The following is a 23212-nucleotide window of genomic DNA, read 5'->3' as shown; positions in this document are numbered from 1 at the left end:
TGTCTAGTTCTGGATATATTTGCAACTTATCATAATAAGCAGTTAAAAAAAAAAAAACAGTAATGGGGCACCTGGCTGGCTCAGTCAGTGGAGTATGCAACTCTTGATCTTGGAGTTGTGAGTTGGAGCCCCGCAGTGGATGCAGAGATTACTTAAAAATCAAATCTTAAAAAAACACAAAAATCACTTCATCTTCTTTAAACTTGAACCCTGCCCATCACTTAATAAAAAGAGAGAGAGAGGGCAGCCCGGGTGGCTCAGCGGTTTAGCGCCGCCTTCAGCCCAGGGTGTGATCCTGGAGACCTGGGATCAAGTCCCATGTCAGGCTCCCTGCATGGAGCCTGCTTCTCCTTCTGCCTGTGTCTCTGCCTCTCTCTCTCTCTCTCTCTCTCTCTTATGAATAAATAAATAAATTCTTTAAAAAAAAGAGAGAGAGAGAGAGAGAGAGAGAATTTCCCTTAAAGGAAAAAAAAAGAAAAGAAAAGAAACAGTAATAGAGAAAAGTCCCATCCATAACACATAGTACGAGGGGAACATGCAGCAGAGACAAGAAATTAACAATGGTCCCAGCAGAACCATAGAGAGGATGCAAAGTCGAAGGCATGAATGTCCAGAAGCAGAAGAGTTCATTGAAATTCTTTCTGTAAGAAAGGTCTAGTAAGTTCTTCCCTTTCTCTCTACCTTTCCCCTAAAATAGAAAGAGAGCATGTCTTTAAGGAAAAGAAACATACTATTTAGATAAAAGAAGGCCTTCTAGGGTGAATGTTGGCCCTACTCCTCCTGGCATCTGAATATTCCTGGACTAACAGCCAGCTCTCAAACCATTCACAGAGAAGTGGTCAAGTTGGTCAAGTGGTCAAGTCCACCAGTTGACTGGTGACCAGTTATTGGTCTGGTTGACCACCTATACCAGAGCTACCAATCAGCCTTCTAATCTTCTTATCCTCAACTATCAATGGACAACCAAGAATTAAAAGACACATGAAAAAAAAAACTATACAATGAAGAAAGAAAAGATAAATGAAAAACTGACCCTTGAAGAAACAGATTGCCCAGCAGATAAAAAAGAACTTTAAAATTCTAGATTTTACATCCATAAGTTAAAATCGACTACCAAAATAGAATATTTCATTAAAGGATCAGAAAAAAAAAATGGACACCTAGGTGGCTCAGTTGGTTAAGCATCCAACTCTTGACTTTGGCTCAGGTCATGATCTTAGGGTCTTGAGACTGAGCATGGCATCATGCTCATCTGTCCTGGGTATGGAGCCTGCTTAATAAGATTCTATCACCTTCTCATTCTGCCCCTCCCTCACCCCCCCTCCCCACCCTAGTCACACAAGGGTAGAAAAGAAGAGAAGAGAAGAGAAGAGAAGAGAAGAGAAGAGAAGAGAAGAGAAGAGAAGAGAAGAGAAGAGAAGAGAAAAAAAAAGAAAAGAAAAAAAGAAAAGAAAAGAAAAGAAAAGAAAAAAGAAAAGGGAAGGGAAGGGAAGGGAAGGGAAGGGAAGGAAAGGAAAGGAAAGGAAAGGAAAGGAAAGGAAAGGAAAGGAAAGGAAGAAGGAAGGAAGGAAGGAAGGAAGGAAGGAAGGAAGGAAGGAAGGAAGGAAACAGACAGACCTAGGACATAGAAAACAGAGAGATAAAAAGTATGAAAAAAAAAAAGTCAAAGACCCAAGAAATTTAGAACGTCCAATGTCCAAACAACAGAAGACTAGGAAAAACATGAAGGAATCAATCAAAAGCAGAAATTTTCTCAGAAACAGATACATAAATCTTCAAACTAAAATGGTCCTTCCGTGCACAGAAGGATGATCCAGACCTAGATCTATCTTCATATAACTACAGAACACCAAGAATAAAGAAAAAATTGCTGTTTCCAGGGATAGAAATTGGTAATCTGTAAGTAACATCTCTGCTATAATTAAACAGATCTACACATAGTCCCCTAAACTTATCTTGTACTTCCACACACCAGAATGCTATTCTCCCTTCTCAAAGTGGCTTTCAAAATCCAATTCAAATCTTGTTTTTCTGTGAAATGTTTCACCCAAGTTGTTTATCCTAAAGTAATCTTACCCCCGCCTGCACCATTCATTTGACATTCAATCTGTATTACCTTATGCCTCACGTCTTGAATTGCTATACCCAGCTGTTATTTCTTAGAATTTTATTTAAACTGTTGGTTCTCAGAAGATAAGACACGGTCTTAAAATTTTAAATTGTCTACAGAATCTGCACCCAGGAGACATCAAATGCTAGATGGATGTGAAAGTAGTTCCTGGGGCATATCTTAACTTCATTAGTTGCTTACATTTCATCATATCTTTTCAAAATTTATGAGCAAGTTTTCTATTTATATCTCTAACTAAAGTTCAAGGAAATTTTAGAGGAAGGAAATACATATAAGTGACACAGAGGTATCTTTTTTCAAACACTCACATACTGCAAGTTATATTTTCTAATTGCAAACTACCTACCCTAAACAGTGACTGACAGTGGTTTTTAGTGCCTGATGGTACAACTCAGAGGAAGAAGACAAAAAGATCCCTTTAGGGATCCCTGGGTGGCACAGCGGTTTGGCGCCTGCCTTTGGCCCAGGGCGCGATCCTGGAGACCCGGGATCGAATCCCACATCGGGCTCCCGGTGCATGGAGCCTGCTTCTCCCTCTGCCTGTGTCTCTGCCTCTCTCTCTCTCTCTGTGACTATCATAAATAAATAAAAAATTAAAAAAAAAAAGATCCCTTTATGAAAGGGGGTAGGGAAGTAGAGGAGATATGCTGCCCTGAGTAGTGAAACAATTATCTTCAACCAATAGTTACCTGTCCCTGATACACATAGTAACAGACCAGCGCCATAAAATTCAAAGTCTGGGTCTAACATTTTAACATATCAAATCAAAAGATTCTACCATAAAGTAAAAATGCTTATTACCATGTCCTCTCAAACTTTTAACATCTGCTGGGAATTGACAAAGGATAGGAAACCTAGCTGGTTATAGGAATACTATGAAGTGGTAGAATTAAAAAACAAAAAAAAAAGATCAACTCAAATTTTGGAAAAAAGGGTTTTTTTTAACCCAGTTTACTGTTCAGGAAAAAGAAAAAAGATTTGTCCATGAATTCCCTAATACATGATACTCTCAAAGGAAGAGGGTACAAATGATATCAATGTTTTTGCAGTTCTAAATCTAAGTCAGGTTGTCCTTGTGTCCAAGGGGACTTTTAAAAAAAGAGAAGGAAGGAAGGAAGGAAGGAAGGAAGGAAGGAAGGAAGGAAGGAAGGAAGGAAAAAGAAGAGTGAGCTACTAAGTTTGGCAATAACTACATATCCTTTATATGTGGTTCAGCTAGCAACCAAGGTAATAAACATGGACCATGTTCAAGAATTACTTTGTACTAGCTTTCACTAGAAATTCTAGGAAATGAGGAAGGAGGTTCTTTTAAGAATGTTTCCTTGCCACCAGAGCTTTGACTAATTAAGAGGTACTAAGAGTTTCCTTCCTCAGTATAGCCCCCACTTGATGTTTCAGAGGAGATAAAAAGACTAGGACTCTAAGCTGAGCTCCGACAACAAATCTCATTATGAACACCAGTCTAATAAAATTAGCAAACACTATTCCCAGGCAAATGAACTGTTACTCTAGTTTTTTATTGCTTTCAAGTTACAGGTGAAAGCCTAATCACATATACACACACATCCACATTGTTCCCTTCTACACACCGATGTTTTAAAAATCACAATATATTTTCAGCATTCCTATTGTGAGACACACTGCCTTCTACAAATTTGTTACTGTTTGTAAATACAATGCATGTCAGACATCATGAGGAAAGGAAACAGCAAGAAGTGTGCCTTTGGGGGTAAGCATGAATATATTTGTAGTCTAATTAGGCTTGAATAAAAATTATTTTGTTATAATTATTAAAAACTACAAGATGATATATTCTGACCATTTTTTTTAAAACACCTTCCACCATTTGCTTTATTGTTCTTGATACCAGAACTAGGTAAAAATTATCTTTATGAACATGAGTATAAATGCAAACCCACTGGCTTTGACTTGTTTGTGTTCATGATAGGTCTTGGGGGGTAGTGGGGAGGCATCATTATTTAATACATCACTGCAGTTCAAGAGATCTATAAATATCATTCTGAAGGTATTATTCTAAATTAACAGATGTTTCTAATACTTTGACCTTCAGCAAGATGCTAAAATATCATTTTTGTATTTTAATAAAAAATATTTAGGGAAAATACACACACATACATAAATAAATACATATATATATTATATATGTATATATAGAATACATTTTAAAAGTAATCACTGACACCTATACATGTACATGTTCTCTCAATTTACTGTGACATGGAAATCTTACAGGAATGTCATTTATCCAGAAAGGGTAAATGACACTCTACTTTATCACCTGGTAAATGGGGATGATTTGTGCAGATCTACAGAGGAGAGTAATGTTTCCTAAATACCACTTACAATTTAACTGGAGATCCAGAAGGACAGGTCTAAACAATATTCTCAGAGTTCAGCAAGAGAAAAACTGAAAAGATACTAATACATCTGGATCTTCAGCTCTTTTCCCCTTCAAGTAAACTTTAACAAAGAAAATTGTGTTCACCTACTTCAGACCACAGAATCAATAGCTTTCTAATTAAGTTCAAGTAGTAATTATTTCAAATGGCCCATAAAAGATCTCTTCTCAGCCTTTTGGCTAAGACCAAGTGTCAAATGGCCCATAAGACAATGGAAATACCAATCCCTCGACTTGGAAAAATTCATAAAATACAATAACTTTCAAACTTCTGCTTGAGTTGAGCCTTTTAGTTGATTACCAGGAATACTCACATGTGTGGGTTTTGAACTCCTGTAGGGTTGGGATTCAGAGTAAACCTTGCTGTAGATTTGAAAGGTGGATTTGCAAAATTCAACTTCAGTGCTTTGCGTTTACCTAAGAAATAACAAATAAAAAGTAAAAGTTTCAAGTACTATAAAACAGACACTAATCTGAGGGCATAAGAAATTCACACCAAAAAGCAGAAAAAATTTGTTTTAACATATAGTTAATATCATATTTTGAAAGGCAACAAAGAATTTCTCAGCTTTAAGATAAAGTAAATAAAAAGGATCTAAAGTTATTATTAACCACAAATCACCCATTATCCTCCAAATCAATAGAAAACAATGCTTCAGGTTTATATCGTTCAGAGATGCTAACACTTTTGCAAAAGAAAACACCACTATAAAAATCATTCACTTTGGCAGATACACTGAAAAATACTAAAATATTACCACCTTTCCAGGGTTACACTTCAACATCTTTATTTAATAAAAATTATTTTCCCTCAAATACAATATTAACAACTGAATAAAGAATCTGAAGCAGTCTGCAATCATAACTAAAAAAAAAAAAAAAATCACGGCACTGTCAACCAAGTTCATAACACAGGTATTTCAAATAATCATTTATTTGGAGCCATTTCTTTGGGATAGGGAGTAGGGAGGGAAGGTAACAGTGTTTTATATTATACAAACAAAGCTTGCCCGGTATAGAAAAGCCAGAAAATTCAGAAAAGATAAAAGACAATATAAACCCTACAGAATATATGGGGTTTTTTTTTACATTTCTAAGTCCAATTATCCCCAAATAATCATTGTCTCCTAGAAACTACTTTCTATGCATACACATTTTTTTTCTCTACAATTAAAATCAGACCACAACATGTTTTTTAACATGCTTTACCCACTGACCATGTTTCTTCTATGTCTATAAATTTTTTTTTTTAAAGATTTTATTTATTTATTCAGAGAGAGAGAGAGAGAGGCAGAGACACAGGCAGAGGGAGAAGCAGGCTCCATGCAGGGAGCCCGACGTGGGACTCGACCCTGGGTCTCCAGGATCACACCCCGGGCTGCAGGCAGCAGTAAACCACTGCGCCACCGGGGCTGCCCTATGTCTATAAATCTTATAAAAACATTTCTTTGGGATTTTACTGAATAGAGACTTTGTAACAGAATTGGGTTTTTAAGCGCTGTAGTATATCTTTTTCCAGAATACACTCTTCACAGTTTATTATACCTAATTCTACCTTCTCTAACAACACCTCTGCAATCCAAATACTTTCCCATCCCAGTGGATTTGGAAGATGTATGAAGGGACTCATTCTGCTCAGCCTGGTGCTTTCAATGAGATTTGCAAGTTTGAGTGTGCCAAACATACCAGTTGGACAGGACCGTAGGATAAGAGCAGAGAGCTCCTGGCTGCGACTCCCGGATCGGCTCTCAGGGATGGGCCTGTCTACAGGATAACGAGAATTCCCAAGAAGACCAGACACATCATTTTCAGAAGTAAGAATATTACAACATGAATTTTCCATGTAACCCGCCCAATACAGGTACCAAATATTTATTTTAAACTAAGTTTTATTTGGCAGCAAGTAGAGGAAGGGCATTCAACCTATACATGCAAAAGGTACTCTTCTTAAACAGCAAATTTGGCTCTACAAAAAAGCAAAGTTTTGCAGCAAATTTGGCTGTATTAAAAAGCAAACTGTATATTACCAAAAAACAAAATCTAAAAAAACAAATTTTAAGTGAAAGCTGGGGAAAATCCTTCCAATACAAAATGAGAAGAACTTTAAATATATAAAGATATCACACAAATCAAGAAAAATAGAAAAATTGGCAAGGGTATGAACAGTAAAGCAAAACTGAGAAAAAATTATGAAAGGCATTCACTAACAACAAAACAGTTTAAAGTTTTGTTCATGTGAGGGGCCTCCTGGGTGGTTCAGTCTAAGCGTCTGCCTTCGCCTCAGGTCATGATCCTAGGGGTCCTGGGATTGAGTCCCACATCAAGCTCCACTCCCAAGTGGGGAGTCTGTTTGGGATTCTCTCTCTCTCTGCCTCTGCCCCTTCCCAACCCCCCTCCCAGGCACCCTTCTCTCTCTCTCAAATAAATAAAATCTTTTTTAAAAAGTTTTGTTCACACAAAATTGGCAAAACTTAGGTCTCATTTTATACATACACCAATTTTTTTCCAATGATAATGTGACCAGGTAAAAAAAATCACTAGTACAAAATGTTGCTGGTAAAAAAGGAAATAGCATAATTTTTTCTGATGAAAGGTTCAGCAATATACAAGAAAAAACTTTTCATGAAGATGCTCTTTCACTTCTTAGAAATTTGTCTTCAGGAAATATTGAAAGTGCCCCCCTCAGCGCCTGTCACCCATTTACCCCCAGTAGACGGGATGAGCACTGGGTTATTCTGTATGTTGGCAAATTGAACACCAATAAAAAATAAAATTATTAAAAAAAAAAAAAAGGAAGAGCAAGCAACAACAACAACAACAAAAAAAAGGAAATATTGAACAGCAGAAGACCGTCCCCAGGCCCTGCAACTGAAAGGAAACTGCCCTGCTAGATTTGGAAACTCCTTGGAACTGCTGCCTCCTTTCTTCCTTCATTGTTCTCCTGTTTTGAATGGGTATCTCTAGAACTGATTTCCAATGCCTGACCCCTGTGTTTTGGAACCAAGTAACCCGGTCTTGTTTCCAGTACAGAGGGAGAGGAATTTTATGTCACAATGGATCATACTCTGTCTCACTCATACGTGACTTGGATGATTTTGATGAGCAGATTAGACCCTGTGGAACTGATGGTGTCTAGATCAGACCTGGATTCAAGCTGATGCTATAATGAGCTAAGGCTCTGGGGGGACACTGGAACAGGGTGAATGTACTTGGTACACAGGACAGATATGTACTGTAAGTGAGATGTAAGTGAAAATGGTGGCCTTCAAAGATACCAGGTCCTAATCAATCCCTGGGACCTATGAATGTTACTTTATAGGGCAGAGTTTCTAGAGATAAAATTAAGGTAAGGACCTTTGTAATCATAAACCTGAATGAACTCAATGCCCACAAATCCCCCAAATCAAAAGGTGACCACCTTTCACATGGTGTGTGAAAGGATCGTGAAAACACCACGATCTCTATATGGTAAAAATCTGAAAACACACCAGGATCAAAGGCAGGACAATAACAGAACAAAGAATCACTGTAAAAATCATCCAAAGAAAAACACCAAAACTGGCCCTTTATTCTAAAGCTCAATTTTTTTTAAGATTTTAACTATTCATGAGAGAGAGAGAGAGAGAGCTAGAGAGAGAACACAAGCAGAAGGAGGGGCAGAGGCAGAGGAAAAAGCAAAGCCTATTGAGCCAGGAGCCCAACGTGGAGCTCTATCTCAGGACTCTGAATCATGACTGGAGCCAAAGGCAGTCACTTCACCAACTGAGCTACCCAGGTGCCCCTAAAAGCTCAATTTGAGGGGACAGTGGCTCACTAACCTCTGCAGGCAGATAAAATTTATTATGACAATTAAAGCTTACTCAAACGGTTTCCTCGAAAATAAGTATATAAACCACACACACAGAGAGAGAGATTCTCAGCACTGCATTCACATTTAAACAAAAATAATTTGGGGCCTTTAAAGGACATTTCCTGCATAAATGAACAAGCACAACACAAATGCAACACAATGTGGCTTACATAAGTTAGGTGTGAACACACTCCACATTTCAAAAGCATCTGTGACTATCTTGGACACTGTCCAAGCATATATTCTGATCGTCCACCAACAACACGCACTAAACAATTCTATAAAAGTTCACAGCCTAAGAAGAGATGACTCAGAGCCTAAAACTGGTGACAGGGGGTGTAGGGTAAGATAAAGTTACATGGGCTCTTCCAGCAGGGCTCCCCAATCTCTGAAGGATGATCACTTTGAGATGAACTCTCAAGGCAGTCATGGGAGGAGAAGGAAGAGCCCAGAGAGTCAGTCAAGGGTGAGATTCAAGGAGAGACAGAAAGACTCAGCTTTTGCAATACTTCAAAAAAGCTACCTCTGGCTATTTGCAGATTTGAGCATTTTCTTTCTTTTCTTCCCACGCCCCACCCCCTACCCCCCAGCATTTCTTCTTCCTCCATTCACTTTCTCTAAGTAAGAACCTCTATTAGGACTAGTTCTTCTCATTTTACTTCTCTTTCTCAAGGGCCCCAAAAACCTAAACCCTAAAGGCAACTTGTCACTACACACTCAGTTATTTTTAATGACAAAACAACAGGCAAATGCTTGACATGAGAGCAATGTGGATTTTTTTCAAAACCCTGCAACAGCTTCCATGGGCAGTAAAGAGAAAGGGCAAAAGGGAGGAAGTGATACTACAAATGGCCTGTGGAGATTTTTAGAAGCTAAGAGATTAAAATATTGATCAAGATAGATTACAAATTTGTGATTATAATTTCCCCTTTGGTGAGAGTGTCTACAAATAATCAATTCCTAACCAGATAAACAGAGCCTCCCCTTTATCTACAGTATGATAGAAACCAGCCATGATCCAACATCTTAAGCTATTCATATGGAAGGAGTTTCCTGTGAGAGAAGATTGTCTTTGTATACTTAAAAACTACGGTCAGTGCCTGATACAGAAAATGCTTTCAAAGGTGTAGTAGCTTGGTCCAACAATCAATTTCACATGGATAGCCCCAGACACTCAGATGTGGGGTAAATTAGCTAGAATAAGTTTCTGCCATCTGTAACCCAAAACCCTGACTCTTAAGGACAACAGTATCTATCCTCATCCCATCATACTTCCAAGGTACTGCTATCTCCCTTAGGTAGGACTGCCCAACTTTTCTTAAGCTGTGGCTCATACAGAATATAAGGATATCTGTTCAACACACTGGGAGGATCAGAATCACAGCTGGTTCAGAGGCTGAGCGAAGGGGCTCAGCAGCCTCATGCCCTGCTCTGCCACTCCAAGGACCAGGGGACTGACCTCTCTGCACTACCCCTGAAGTTCTGGTTTCAAAGCTGGGTCTTAAGAAAACATCTAGAAATTTTAAACAACCTTTCCCACATCACCCATATCCAACTTTTTCCTCAGACTTCTCATGAGAGAAGCAATCCCATGGATGGGATCTTCAAGAATATTCCAAACTAGGATTCTGAAGAACAAGGATTTGTTCAAGCATATGCACACCCACTAAGGCCCGGGCATGTGTTTTGCTCTTATTCTGTCCAGCAAGCAGCTCGCAAACTCATGGAAGGTTGAAGGTAGAAGGAAGACATCTTTCAACTTCATTTAGCCTTAAGCAAGCAAAGAGCCCAGAATAATTCTCCCTCCACTAACTTCACAAGCAATACAAACCTTTAACCTCATTTTCCATAGTCAGCTAAGCTGACCCAATAGCTGAGTTCATCCTTTGTCAAAAATTCCATCCAAGGGCCACTGAGTGTCTACCTACCAGTCAACTACGGAAGAAGACCACTCTCTGCAATCTAGGTTACCAAAAACATCCCACCCCAACCTTCCACAGATGAGGAAAAAGTAGCATTTCCTAAGCACTATTTCTCATTTCCAAAACATCAAAACCAGTCTGTCCTCAGAGAGACACTATGCTTACACCTTGTCATCCTCTCCCATCCTTCTCAAGCCTGTTCCCATCACCAAATTGTGAACAATTTTCTGTCCTAAATGTTTAACTCTCTTATCTTTTAATTCTACAAATCACCTGTAATAGGGAGCTACAGCAAAATAGCAGTTCAACAAATATTTAGTGAAATCCTAAAAAAATAATAAATAAAATAAATAAAATAATAAAATAAAATAATAAAATAAAATAAAATAAATAAAATAAAATAAATAAAATAAAATAAAATAAAATAATAAAATAAAATAAAATAAAATAAAATAAAATAAAATAAGGGCAGGCCCGGTGGCACAGCGGTTTGGCGCCGCCTGCAGCCTGGGGTGTGATCCTGGAGACCCGGGATCGAGTCCCACATCGGGCTCCCTGCATAGAGCCTGCTTCTCCCTCTTGTCTGTGTCTCTGCCTCTCTCTCTGTACCTATGAATAAATAAATAAAATCATAAATAAATAAATAAATAAATAACAAATATTTAGTGAATTAGAATTAGTCGTTTTTTGTTTTTTGTTTTTTGTTTCTTTTTTTACGAACATTGCACTACCCATTCATATAACCTAGTGGCTTAATTTCCTTTATATCATAGAAAAGCAAGATTCTGCTACCCTTACAGTCAGGATCTGAGAAACAGAGTCTTCCCACCCAACCTGTAAGAATGGAGACCATCACTAAAATATTGTAGCCAGTCTACATATCTTCAACACCAATGATTTCTCCAAATCTGAAAAAATAACAGTAAAATTTCTTATTGTTGAGGGCAATAACGATCCCTGAAGGATGTGCAATTGATGCATCTAGAAGGTGGCTTTTTTGATCTGTTAATGGATCACTATGGGTTATGTGGTAGATTATCACCAAGATAGCCACCAATGAATCACCTCTTTACAATGTGACTTTGCTGCTCCTCCTATCAAGAGATGGAATCTATTTCCCTACTTCTTGAATAAAGCTGGCCTTCAGACTTGCTGTGATCCCAAGAATAGAATAGAAAGGTTGTTGTGGGACTTCTTGAGCTAGGCCTATGAGGCCTTACAACTTCCATGTTCACGCTCTTGGAAAGCACCCAAGTCTAAAGGTGAAGCACCTCAGGCTAGTTTCCTTGATGATGATAATCTACATCCAACAAGAGGTTCAGAGACCCGAGCCATCTCAACTGAGTGTAGTCTCCACCAACAGACCTACTAGCCTAATGCAGACACATGACATAGCTCAAGTGAGACCAGTACAACTACCACCCAACTAACAAGCAAAATCATAAAAATTAAACAGTTGGTCTTTAAAGCCATTACTCACAAGCCAAAGGAGCTAGGGAGGAATCATCAAAATGCAGTAAGAATCATTCCCTCCTGGGGTGCTTGGGGGGCTCAGTCAGTTAAGTGTTTGCCTTCTGCTCAGGTCATGATCTCAGGGTTCTGGAATCTCCTGTTGGGCTCCCTGCTCAGTGATGAGTAGGCCTCTCACTCTCCACGTGCCCCCTCCCCAGCTCATGTTCTCTCCCTCTCTCAAATAAATAAATAAAAATCTTTAAAAAAAGAAAATAAAGAAAAAATCAGTTCCTCTTAAGGAACTCCACTGCCCCCAGGAGGGATTTCCTAGAACCAGCATAGGAAAATGTGAAAAGTGGCACTACAATGCTCAAGTTGCTCACAGAATACCTTCAAAAACAGGAGTGACTGACCTACCAGGATTCAGAGCATCCTACCAGGGGCAGAAGGAAAAAGACTGCCTGAAATTCTTATTTTCTCCTTTGGCTCTAATTCTTAGTACCTCATTCTCAAAACAAGAGTATCCAAAGTCACTTGTTAAATTATCTGCGATCACTGGTTATAAAATGAGAAACACACAATTCCAACTATGCAGCTTTCGATTCAACAATCTCAGACATGAGGAAATAAAGTGGTTAGACAATAACTTACCCTCATTCCCTTCTCTACCTCTATTACTAAAGTGGTGAGTGCCCTAACTTATTTGATAAGCTCAAGAGAATAAGACAGGAAGGATATTAGACTTGGAATCAGAAGAAATGAATGACTTTGTCCATTCCAGCCTGGGATCTCAGACAATCTTAAGTATTAAATGGGTCACCTCCAGCTAATACTATATTGTCCCTCTCCTCTTCTAGTGTTTGATACAAAAGAGTAAATAAGTTTCAAAAATTTCTTTAAAAAATCTCACTTAGAGCCTTAAACTCTTATCAATAAAACACTGTTACTCATCCATATAGCTAAACATGTTTGGAAACTGGATTGTTCTGCGTTAAAGAAACAATAAATAAATAAATAAATAAATAAATAAATAAATAATAACTGGATTGTTCTGAGTTAAAGAAACAGTAATATATATACATATATATATATATAAATATGCCAGTAGATCCTTTTAGTACACATTTCAACACTTTTGTGTGCAAGATGGATTTTAGGATAGTCCAATGTAATAATTGACATAGCCACAGATGCAGAAATATCACAGTTATATACAAGCTACAGATGAAAAGACAGATAAGGCAGCTGACCTATCCACAAAGACTATTTTGTTTGGTATCCTAGCAAAATTAAAAAGGAACGTGGTAGGAGGAGGCTAAATGGTAGAATTAGGGGAGGAAAATTACTTCTGCTGGACACTAAATGACTACCACTGAAATTACAATAAAGATAAAACAGGGATATTGCTGTGGTCTGGTAATTGACACATCTATAAAACCAAGATAAAAACAGTCACTTATTTATCTGGTGTGTGATGCTGTGGTGAGGATTCATATACCTTAAAAATGCAATGGCTGGTAAATAGTAACTATGAAAAAATGGTAACTACTGTGATGTTTATCTATATGTATTAAAACCTAATTGAAAATTTAAATTATTAAATTCTCTAAAAAGGGGAAAACGGGGGGGGGGGGGGCTGTGTCTGATACCCTTTAAACCAACAAAACATCTGAGCAACAAAGAAAGAAATTCAGCTTGCTTGGTAGATTCCTTTTAACTCCTGTGCCAATAAAAATCCCTGTTCTTACCCAAAGCCAGCAGCCCAGTGGTGTTCAATTAGAAGCTAGGAAAACCAAGATGGAGTGGTAAAGCCAGTCTACCAGTCTTGAAACTCAGCTCCACTACTTATTACCTATATATTCTTGGGCACAATCCCATTTCTGCCACATAGGATTAACATATCTTCCTCAGAGGGGGACTGGCAGGGGTAAAGGAGTTTCTGTGTAGGACAGAGTCGGCCGTCATTCCTTTTCCCCACCCTATACTATCAATTGTGTCTAGGTTTACAGTGGCAAGGTCCTGAACCAGGGTGGCTGATCACTAATACCAGCACTTCTTAAACATTAAACATTTTACTCATCTGATATGCTTGGGCCTCAGAGGCTCCGCTGCCAAAAAAAGAACCTAAATAATTCACTCTCAACCTTGCCAACTCTGGCAGATGCTACACACAGCTCTCCTGGGGTAGAAAGGTTTCTGCAACCTGGAATATCAAGGATTCTGTCATTCGTCTACCAATGCCTGAAGGGGCACTGCTCTGACCCAAAGGCCTAACAATTTCTAGCAGATGCCATGGACTCCAGGCAAAGGCAAAAGAAACATTTTACTTGTTGGAGACTGTATTTTACTATAAGACTTTGGTTAACAAAAGTCTTCAAGCAGAGTTGAAGGCTGAAAAGTCCCCAACTTGCTCCCAAAGTGATCATCCAACAAGGAAGGAAAAAAAAATTTAATTCATTTTCAACATAGTAAAATGGGGAGTTTAACAAGTTTCATGGAATGGAGCACACAATATGCCCTAACATCCCAAACCTAACATTAGGAACTCATACTGATTCTTTATTCTCTGATTCACTAACCATCAACTCTGACACTGATTATATGCCCCTCTATGGTCACCAGGAATTTTGCCTCAATTACGCACAATGTCACTATTATGAGTTTCTATAGGTAGCCACACCTTTAAGCCAGCAACTACTTAAAGCCAGCAACACCACCCACTTGGATCAGACTCTGACCCAGATATCTACTACCAAGTAAAAAATATAATTCCCCAGGCTAAACTGGCCAAGTCCTGATTAGTCCAAACTCTGCAAAAACACCAGCTAATTCAGGATTACCAACACAGCACAAATGCCAACACTTTATTGAAATAAACAGGACATGAGATGCTCTTCCACACAATCATGCAGATGGAATCAACAGATTGTCAAGTAGAACCTGGGCTTTGGATTTCCATGGTCCTCCTTCTCCTGTGAGGTCCCCAGGTTTAGCCTTTGTCTAAATGACATAGCCCCAGCTGAAGTCACAACCTTCTGAAGTGACAAGGGTTGGGGCGAGGGGCGCGTGGATAATAAGGGACTTGCTGATTGATCTGACAGCAAATATCCCAATTAGAAAATAAACAAAGAATATGAACAGGTAATTAACTAAAGAAAGGATACACATAGAATCCAAAAAAAAAAAAACCCATCCAATTCTTCTGGTCACCCACAAAATTAAAATTCAATTTTTGCCTCTAATACCACGTACAAATAAGGAGAATCCCAATATCAATGTTAACAAGGGTATGAAGAAGCAGGTAGTCTTTTCAGGACTTTTCACAGCAGTACTTTTACATCTATTTGTGGTTATATGATGTCTACCTTCCCCACTACACTCTACACTCCAGGAGCCCAGAAACTCTATACCTCACTTGCCTCCATGCCTAGAATTATACCTGACACATAAATCCTTAATGTCTGTTCAGTAAACAAATGAATGGAGCCCAAATAAGAAACAAATTATTGCTGTGAATATAAACTAGACCACTTTCTGGAGGACAGTATCTTCCAAACATCTTAGTATGTCCTTAACAATTAATTAATTCAGTAACTCCATTCCCTTAGAAGTCACCCTTTCAGAAGTTAAAGATTATGCAAAGAAAGTTAGATGAAAAATCACAACACGTGATTTGGTGGAATACTATGCTACCATCAAAAAAAAAAAATCATATACCGGGCAGCCCCCCATGGCGCAGCGGTTTAGCGCCGCCTGCAGTCCGAGTTGTGATCCTGGAGACCCAGGATCGAGTCCCACGTCGGGCTCCCTGCATGGAGCCTGCTTCTCCCTCAGCCTGTGTTTCTGCCTCTCTCTCTCTCTCTCTCTCTCTGTCTGTGCGTGTGTGTGTCTCTATGATTAAATAAATAAAATCTTAAAAAAAAAATCATATACCACCAAAAAAAGAATAAAAAAGACTACTGAAGTGAAAAAATGTAATAGTAAAGATCCTTTTTTTAATCAAGCAATAAGTAATGCGTCTAATGAATTATTTTAGTAAAGTATATGTGCATATGATCATTTATAATGCACACACAGGTCATTCTCCAAAATTACAACAGGTGATTAATTCAAGGTGCTAGAATTATGGGGTGATTCTTTTTCCCACTTTTCTGTGTTTCCAGTTTTCTACATTAAGCATTTATTTTGTTTCAAGTATAATCTCCCTGCTACTTATACCACAGGTTTCTAAAAAGAGATCTGGTCTCTAAGCCCAAAGGTACTAAAGCCTAGAGAACAAGTAAAATGGCCTTAAAAATACAAATACGTACTTTCATGTTATCTGCTCATACAACTTGGATATTTCCATACCCCTAAAATCTGATAATGTTTTGCAAATGATATCTTTAGAGATTTTTTTTTAAGGTGTCTGTAAAGGCTAAAGTTAACAATATTTTAATCTCCAACAAAACAGGAAATGGTTATCCAACACAATCCCCTCCCTCCAAAAGTCATGTGCCAATGATTTTGGAAGCATGGCCTCCATGGGAATCTGAGAGTGGGAATTCCAGTTACACATCCACCTTGAGAAGGTTCCAAATGGGTACCCAAAAGGTGTCATCCATTACTGCCAGTACCCCTCCATACCCAGTTTAGGGGAGAAGGGAAAGAACGTGCTAATAATTCTGAATTCTTCATTTGTCCCCAGCTTGTATAGAGTTCCCTTTTATACCACTGCCCTTCACAACTCTCTTCATAAGGCAGGCCTGACCTGGAGGATCCCTAAGTGGCTCAGCGGTTTAGTGCCTGCCTTTGGCCCAGGGCATGATCCTGGAGTCAGTCCTGGGATCGAGTCCCACGTCGGGCTCCCTGCATGGAGCCTGCTTCTCTCTCTTTCTCTCTCTCATGAATAAATAAATAAAAGCTTAAAAAAAAAAAAGAACGGCCTGACCTGGGGACACCTGTATGACGCAGTTGGTTGAGTGTCCGACCCTTGGTTTGGACTCAGGTCATGAACTTGGGGTCCTGCGGTCAAGTTCTATGCTCAGCGCAGTCTGCTTGAAACTATTTTTCCCTCTCACTCTGCCCCTCCCTCTTCTAGAATAAATAAAATCTTTAAAAAAGAAAAAAAGGCCTGACCCACCACCCAAATGCACTCCCTGCAGGGAGCCTACTTCTCCCTCCACCTATGTCTCTGCCTCTGTATGTAACTCTCATGAATAAATAAAATCTAAAAAAAACTTTTTTTTAATAATAATAAATCTGTCATGCCTAAACCTAAAACTCAGCCAAATTCACAAGGCATGTTAAACCCTAAGATAAGAATATATTAACATGGGTCCCACAGAGACAAGTGAGATATAATTGCTATATTGATCAAACCAACAAAACTTGCTACACAGGATGGTCAATAATCCTTTCTTCTGTGATATGTAGGCCGTGTAGTGACCTCTGCCTCTGAATCAGAGTCCTTGACATTCTATTTACACTCTTCATCAGCTCCCCAAAGTTTCACATTACTATCCTACCATGCACCAGTAGCAAGGTATTAGGATTTCTGGAAAATCATCACATGACAGACTCATACTTCCTGGTAGCCATCTTCCTAGTGGGACAAGGCACGTAACACACACACTTATGAAAACTGGGTCAAGGAAAGTCACAAGGCTTGTTCTGCTTGTCACCAATACCCCAGAGCCCATGCAATTAGCTTCCAGCCCACCTCACTGTCCGACAGAGACACACATCATAACACAGCAGATATTCTCAGAACGGCTGTCTTGAATTCTATCAAGGAACCAAAGGAACCCATTGATGTCAGGCCATGTTTATGCTTCCTGCCGGGTAAACCCCACAACATCCTATCACTACCATTTTCACTTCCAGCCCCCCCATAAATGAAACAAGCACATCAGCACATCAACCATATTTTTTTTTTTTACTATGCCATCAGTATTGCTTCACTCAGTGCCTCAAATCTTTTCTGTATGCACCATAATGTGAAGGAAAGAACATTTGTGGCCGTAACAGAAATACAGAAATACAAGTCTGTTCTTGGCTAAAGGCCACTGACTCCAGCTCTAGGCCACAGGCCAAGGCAAACTACATTTCAGCTGACAGGTAAGGTATTCACAGCAGCACCCAAATTAAGGAGCCACTAAAACAACCAGATTGGACTTCTCCTTCTTGAAGAGTTTACTTAGAATAATATTAACCATAAAAGAAAGTCAGATTTTTGTCAAATGTTAACTTCTTCCCTTGTCTGCCTGAAATGCCAGTGAGAACTCCCACCAATCATAATTAACTTTTCCAGAGTTCAATGGTACATGAACTTCAATAACAAGTAGGGTAGGATAAAGAAAACTATAAGACATAGATAATTTAGCATCATAGTGAAGGTACACCTTTGGTCCTAGGAGATGGAGCGTATTGATCCTATTCACAACAGAAAGTCAACCATCTGCTGCCTTAATGGGACCAGTTCCCATTCTTCTTTATAGGTAAGTGTAGACTAGCCCTCCTAGAATACTTACAGATTCAAAGCTATGGGTCTATTATGTGCAAGGTAGAGTTGCTACAGTGTCTATGACATAATAAAAAATATACTTGGTACTTGTCCCAGGTACCTAGCACAGAGCTCCTACAACCATTGGAATAGTTCAAGTGATAGAAGAGTCTTTTGTTACTCATAACAAGTCCCTTTCAACCAAACCAGAGATTATGCCAATATGGTGACAGGGGAGGGGGACTCCCCAACAGGCACTACTACTAACATAACTTTCAGGTCAGGGGGGCTGGTCTCCAGAAAAACCAACCTAGTGATAAGAATAACTTTTAGCCCCACCCCTCAACCTACAAGGAGAGGAGAAGGGCTAGAAATTGAATTGCATCCCCCAATGGCCAATGATTTAATCAACTGTGCCTACAATGAAACTTCATAATCAACACCTCACCCATGACAAACAAGGACTTCCAGGAGCTTCCAGGTTGGTGAACACATCAAAGTACTAGGAGGATGACATACTCAGAGAATGCATGCAAGCTCTTCACTCTCTCTGTCTCCATACCTTGCCCTATGCATCTCTTCCACTTGGCTGTTCCTGAGTTGTTTCTTTTACAATAAAATGATAAACGTAAGTAAAGTGTTTTCCTAAGCTCTGTGAGCCATTCTAGCAAATAACTGAACCTGGGGGTGGAATCCTGGGAGCCCTCTAATCCATGATTGGCCAAGCACAACTGGGTACCACATTTGCAGTTGGATCCGAAGTGGGACAAATTTGTGGGGCTGATCCCTTTAACTTGAGGGACCTGAAGCTAACTCCAGCTAGATACTGTCAGAATGGAAATGAATAGGTGGACACCCAGCTGACATTAGAAAATTAGAGAACTGCTTTGTGTCAGAAAATATTAATGTCAAAATTTGAAACAGAGAAGAATATTAAGTCAGTTTCAAGGAATAAGTATTTTCTTATTTCCACTAATATTTATGGCTTATTGGGATGCCTGGGTGGCTCAGCAGTTGAGCGTCTGTCTGCCTTTGGCTCAGCACATGATTCTAGGTCCGGGGATTGAGTCCCAATTCAGGCTCCCTGCTAGGAGCCTGCTTCTCTCTCTGCTTGTGTCTCTGCCTCTCTCTTTCTCTCTCTCAGGAATAAAAAAATCTTTAAAATATATATAACTGTGGTTGATTTTTTTATGCTATTCAAATCTATAACCAAGCTTAAAAAACAGTAAAAAAAGAAAAACACCCCAAATCAATTAGAAATAAAAAGTGGGAAAATATGGTTTACAAATATATTCTCTGTCATATATCAATAGTCAATTTATAAAATGAATGGACATGGACATAACATATTATCAATTTATTAAGTTGACTTAGGAAAGGTCTTATTAGAGCAAAGAATGAACATACATGACATTAGGCTAGCTCAGGAAAATCAGATAGAGGATCTTATTTACTTCTTTTCCTTTCTATTTGGCTCCACAATGGATCACAGTTAACTTTTTATTGCAAGTTGACTTCTCTCTGGTCTCCAGGAAACACTTGACTCCTTTACCCTATTGCCCAATTCACTTATCCCAAAGCAAAAAGTTCACACCATCATACCAAATTTCACCTGTAATAACTTTTTTTATTATTATTATTCATGGGAGACACAGAGAGAGGGGCAGAGACATAGGCAGAGGGAAAAGCAGGGTCCCGAAGGGTAGCCTAATGTGGGACTCAATCCCAGGACCCTGGGATCACCTAAGCCACCCAAACGGTCAACCACTGAGCCATCCAGGTACCCCTGTAATATAATTCTTTTTCACCATATGTCCTTAGGAATCCAGAAAGGCATAGGCAGGAATCAGTTTTGTTCATATACATAATTTTGCACATATTTTCATTCAATTAAGACAATTTGGAGAGCCCTCAGGTAATCTTTTACCACTAAATGGCACTCAAATGACAAGAAGTCTGACTTTTGCTGACCATTTGTATTGATGGAGAGACAACCTACATCCAACATATGAGTTATTTACTGCTGCAAAGCAGTGGAACATAAGCCTTCTTCTATTATGAAGCCTGCACTAACGCGGAAGTAAAGCCTTATTTCAAAGATAATCTCCCCAATTCTAAAATACCATTAGTAGCTCAACAATAATTTAACAACTGCAGAGAAGGGGGGGAATCACACAATATCATTTTTAACTAGTCATCATTTATTGATATGACAGCCTCTCTCTTCAGGATTATGGTCAACATTTGAATATACGCATTCTTCACATGCAAAACCTAAATATTCATCTGGATGACTTCCGACAACTGGTAATTAGATCTAACACTCCAGTGATTCAGTACTTCTCAGAACAGCACCTGGCATATCACAAGAATGGAAATATTGCTTGGATAAATAGGTTTTCCAAGCTCGAGTTTTGCTTCATTTTTTTTCTCATTAATCAAAATACGTATAACTATAAATTAAGTTCTCTGAGGAAGTTAGCCAGAAGCTTTAGCTAGAGAATTTCATGACACATAAATTAGTCCACCATCTTCTAGCTTTCGAAAAGATGTTTGGTGCTTTGTGGGGTTTTTTATTCTTACTTTTTTAAGATTTTTTTAAGTAATCTCTACACCCAACGTGAGGCTCGAACTCAAAACCGCAAGATCAAGAGTCATGTGCTCTACTGACGGAGCCCACCAGGTGCCCCAGATATTTGGTGTTTTTGGTCTCAGGTTGCATGACATGTGACAATCTTCTGTATATTCAAATGATTTTTCCATTTCAGTACTGCATTATACTATATATGTATATTTTTAATTCTTAAATAATAATTTGTGATCTAAATCAAAGGTGGAAAATGAGTAGGCATCTTGGACACAAAGCTAATACTATCCACGAACAAACAATAACGATAACACTATTATATTCCTCTCATTGTTAGTATCTGCAGAGCTTCTTTGGATCCCACTGAATAATCCCTCCCAATTTAAAAAACATTAAGATGTGAGTAATACTTCTGTTTCTCAGCAAACATAATTAAATATTATTTGTAGCCTATAAATGTATTCTATAAATTGAGGTTTTCAAAAAGGTAGAATGAAGTAGGATTAATCGAGAGAGTGGCAAAGAGGATATGTTATATCCCTTCTGCTTCCTGAATATATGGTCCACAAGAGTATTTTGATGGCGGGAGCCCTGGGTGGCGCAGCGGTTTGGCGCCTGCCTTTGGCCCAGGGCGCGATCCTGGAGACCCGGGATCGAATCCCACGTCGGGCTCCCAGTGCATGGAGCCTGCTTCTCCCTCTGCCTGTGTCTCTGCCTCTCTCTCTCTCTGTATGACTATCATAAATAAATTTTTTAAAAAATTTAAAAAAAGAGTATTTTGATGGCAATTTCTCCAACTGGGTTTTTTTTTTTTTTTGGTATTTTTTTTATTGGAGTTCGTTTGCCAACATAAAGCATAACACCCAATGCTCATCCCGTCAAGTGGCCCCCTCAGTGCCCATCACCCAGTCACCCCAACCCCCCACCCACCTCCCCTCCCACTACCCCTTGTTCATTTCCCAGACTTAGGAGTCTGTCATGTTCTGTCACTCTCTCTGATTTTTTCTACTCATTTTCTCTCCTTTCCCCTTTAATCCCTTTCGCTATTTTTCTATATTCCCTGTATGAAGGAAACCATATGATGATTGTCCTTCTCCGACTGACTTACTTCATTCAGCATAATACCCTCCAGTTCCATCCACATCGAAGCAAATGGTGGGTATTCATCATTTCTAATGGCTGAGGAATATTCCATTGTATATATAGACCACATCTTCTTTATCCATTCATCTTTCGATGGACACCAAGGCTCCTTCCACAGTTTGGCTATTGTGGACATGGCTGCTATAAACATTGGAGCGCAGGTGTCCCGCATTTCACTACATCTGTATCCTTGGGGTAAATCCCCAGCAGTGCAATTGCTGGGTCGTAGGGCAGATCTATTCTTAACTCTTTTGAGGAACCTCCACACATTTTTCCAGAGTGGCTGCACCATTTCACATTCCCACCAACAGTGCAAGAGAGTTCCCCTTTCTCCACATCCTCTCCAACATTTGTTGTTTCCTGTCTTGTTAATTTTCACCATTCTCACTGGTGTGAGGTAGTATCTCATTGTGGTTTTGATTTGTATTTCCCTGATGGCAAGTGATGTGGAGCATTTTCTCATGAAATTGGGTGAGGCCAAATCAGTTGTAGAACATCATAAAGGGGAGACTGACAATTTAGTTGCCTATCTTGTAACTGAACAGGAACAGTGAAAAAGGAGAGCCAGTTAAGACACTGTTGCTTCTGAAAGGTGAATAATGACACCTGTTGGACAAGACGATACTGTCACTGAAAAGGTAATTGCTCACTGGAATGCAAGAAGTTCCCAGGTTTTTTTGTAAACTGGATGAGAACTCTTACTTACTTCTATTCTCACTAAACTCCCTTTTGATGACTAATGCTGGCTCCCAAGTAATCGGAAGGCAATGCCCTAGAGGATGTGATTCTAAGCACTGAAGAGAAATTAATAAGCAGAGCCAGACTCTGGTTTGGAATTATCTTAATTTTACAGAACTGGTCTCACATATCCACTGATTCTTCAGCCTCACCAAAAAATGTCAAGAATTAGTATTGGACATCTTTTTTAGTCACCTTCAGAGATGGAGAGATGTTAAAAAGTAAAAAAGAATCTCAATTAAAGAAGAGGCTGATTCATGTTCTAGGGTATGAAGAACAGATACATTTCCAGGCTCAATTCTCTCAAAGTACAGAAAAACACAATAAACATCTGGGTGTATGTGTGTGCTCATAGACACAGACGTTCATGTTCTTCAACATTGGTGAAGTTAAGTCAGAGATGATTAATGCTTCATTTAATCAGCATTCAGTGGTAGGCCTAAAAACAAATGCTGGTTTTTTGGCTGAGTATAGCTACTATTTGCA

General features: G+C 39.0%; 1 protein-coding gene across 5 annotated transcripts in view; it reads right to left on the bottom strand.

Annotated features, from left to right (window-relative positions):
• MAP2K4 (mitogen-activated protein kinase kinase 4) overlaps positions 1-23212 on the bottom strand; it is a 132122-nt gene that overhangs the window by 89779 nt on the left and 19131 nt on the right. For 3 of the 5 annotated variants that reach the window (XM_072730373.1, XM_072730374.1, XM_072730372.1), the window contains one exon: positions 4865-4967. In XM_072730373.1, the coding sequence (XP_072586474.1) occupies positions 4865-4967 (103 nt within the window). Of the gene's footprint in view, positions 1-4864; positions 4968-6236; positions 6315-23212 lie in introns of all 5 variants that reach the window. The other 2 variants (XM_072730371.1, XM_072730375.1) reach the window with 1 other exon arrangement.

Source organism: Vulpes vulpes, chromosome 12 (assembly GCF_048418805.1).
Source record: "Vulpes vulpes isolate BD-2025 chromosome 12, VulVul3, whole genome shotgun sequence".
In the NCBI taxonomy this organism is placed as follows: Eukaryota; Metazoa; Chordata; class Mammalia; order Carnivora; family Canidae; genus Vulpes; species Vulpes vulpes.
This window is presented reverse-complemented; position numbering and strand designations above follow the sequence as displayed.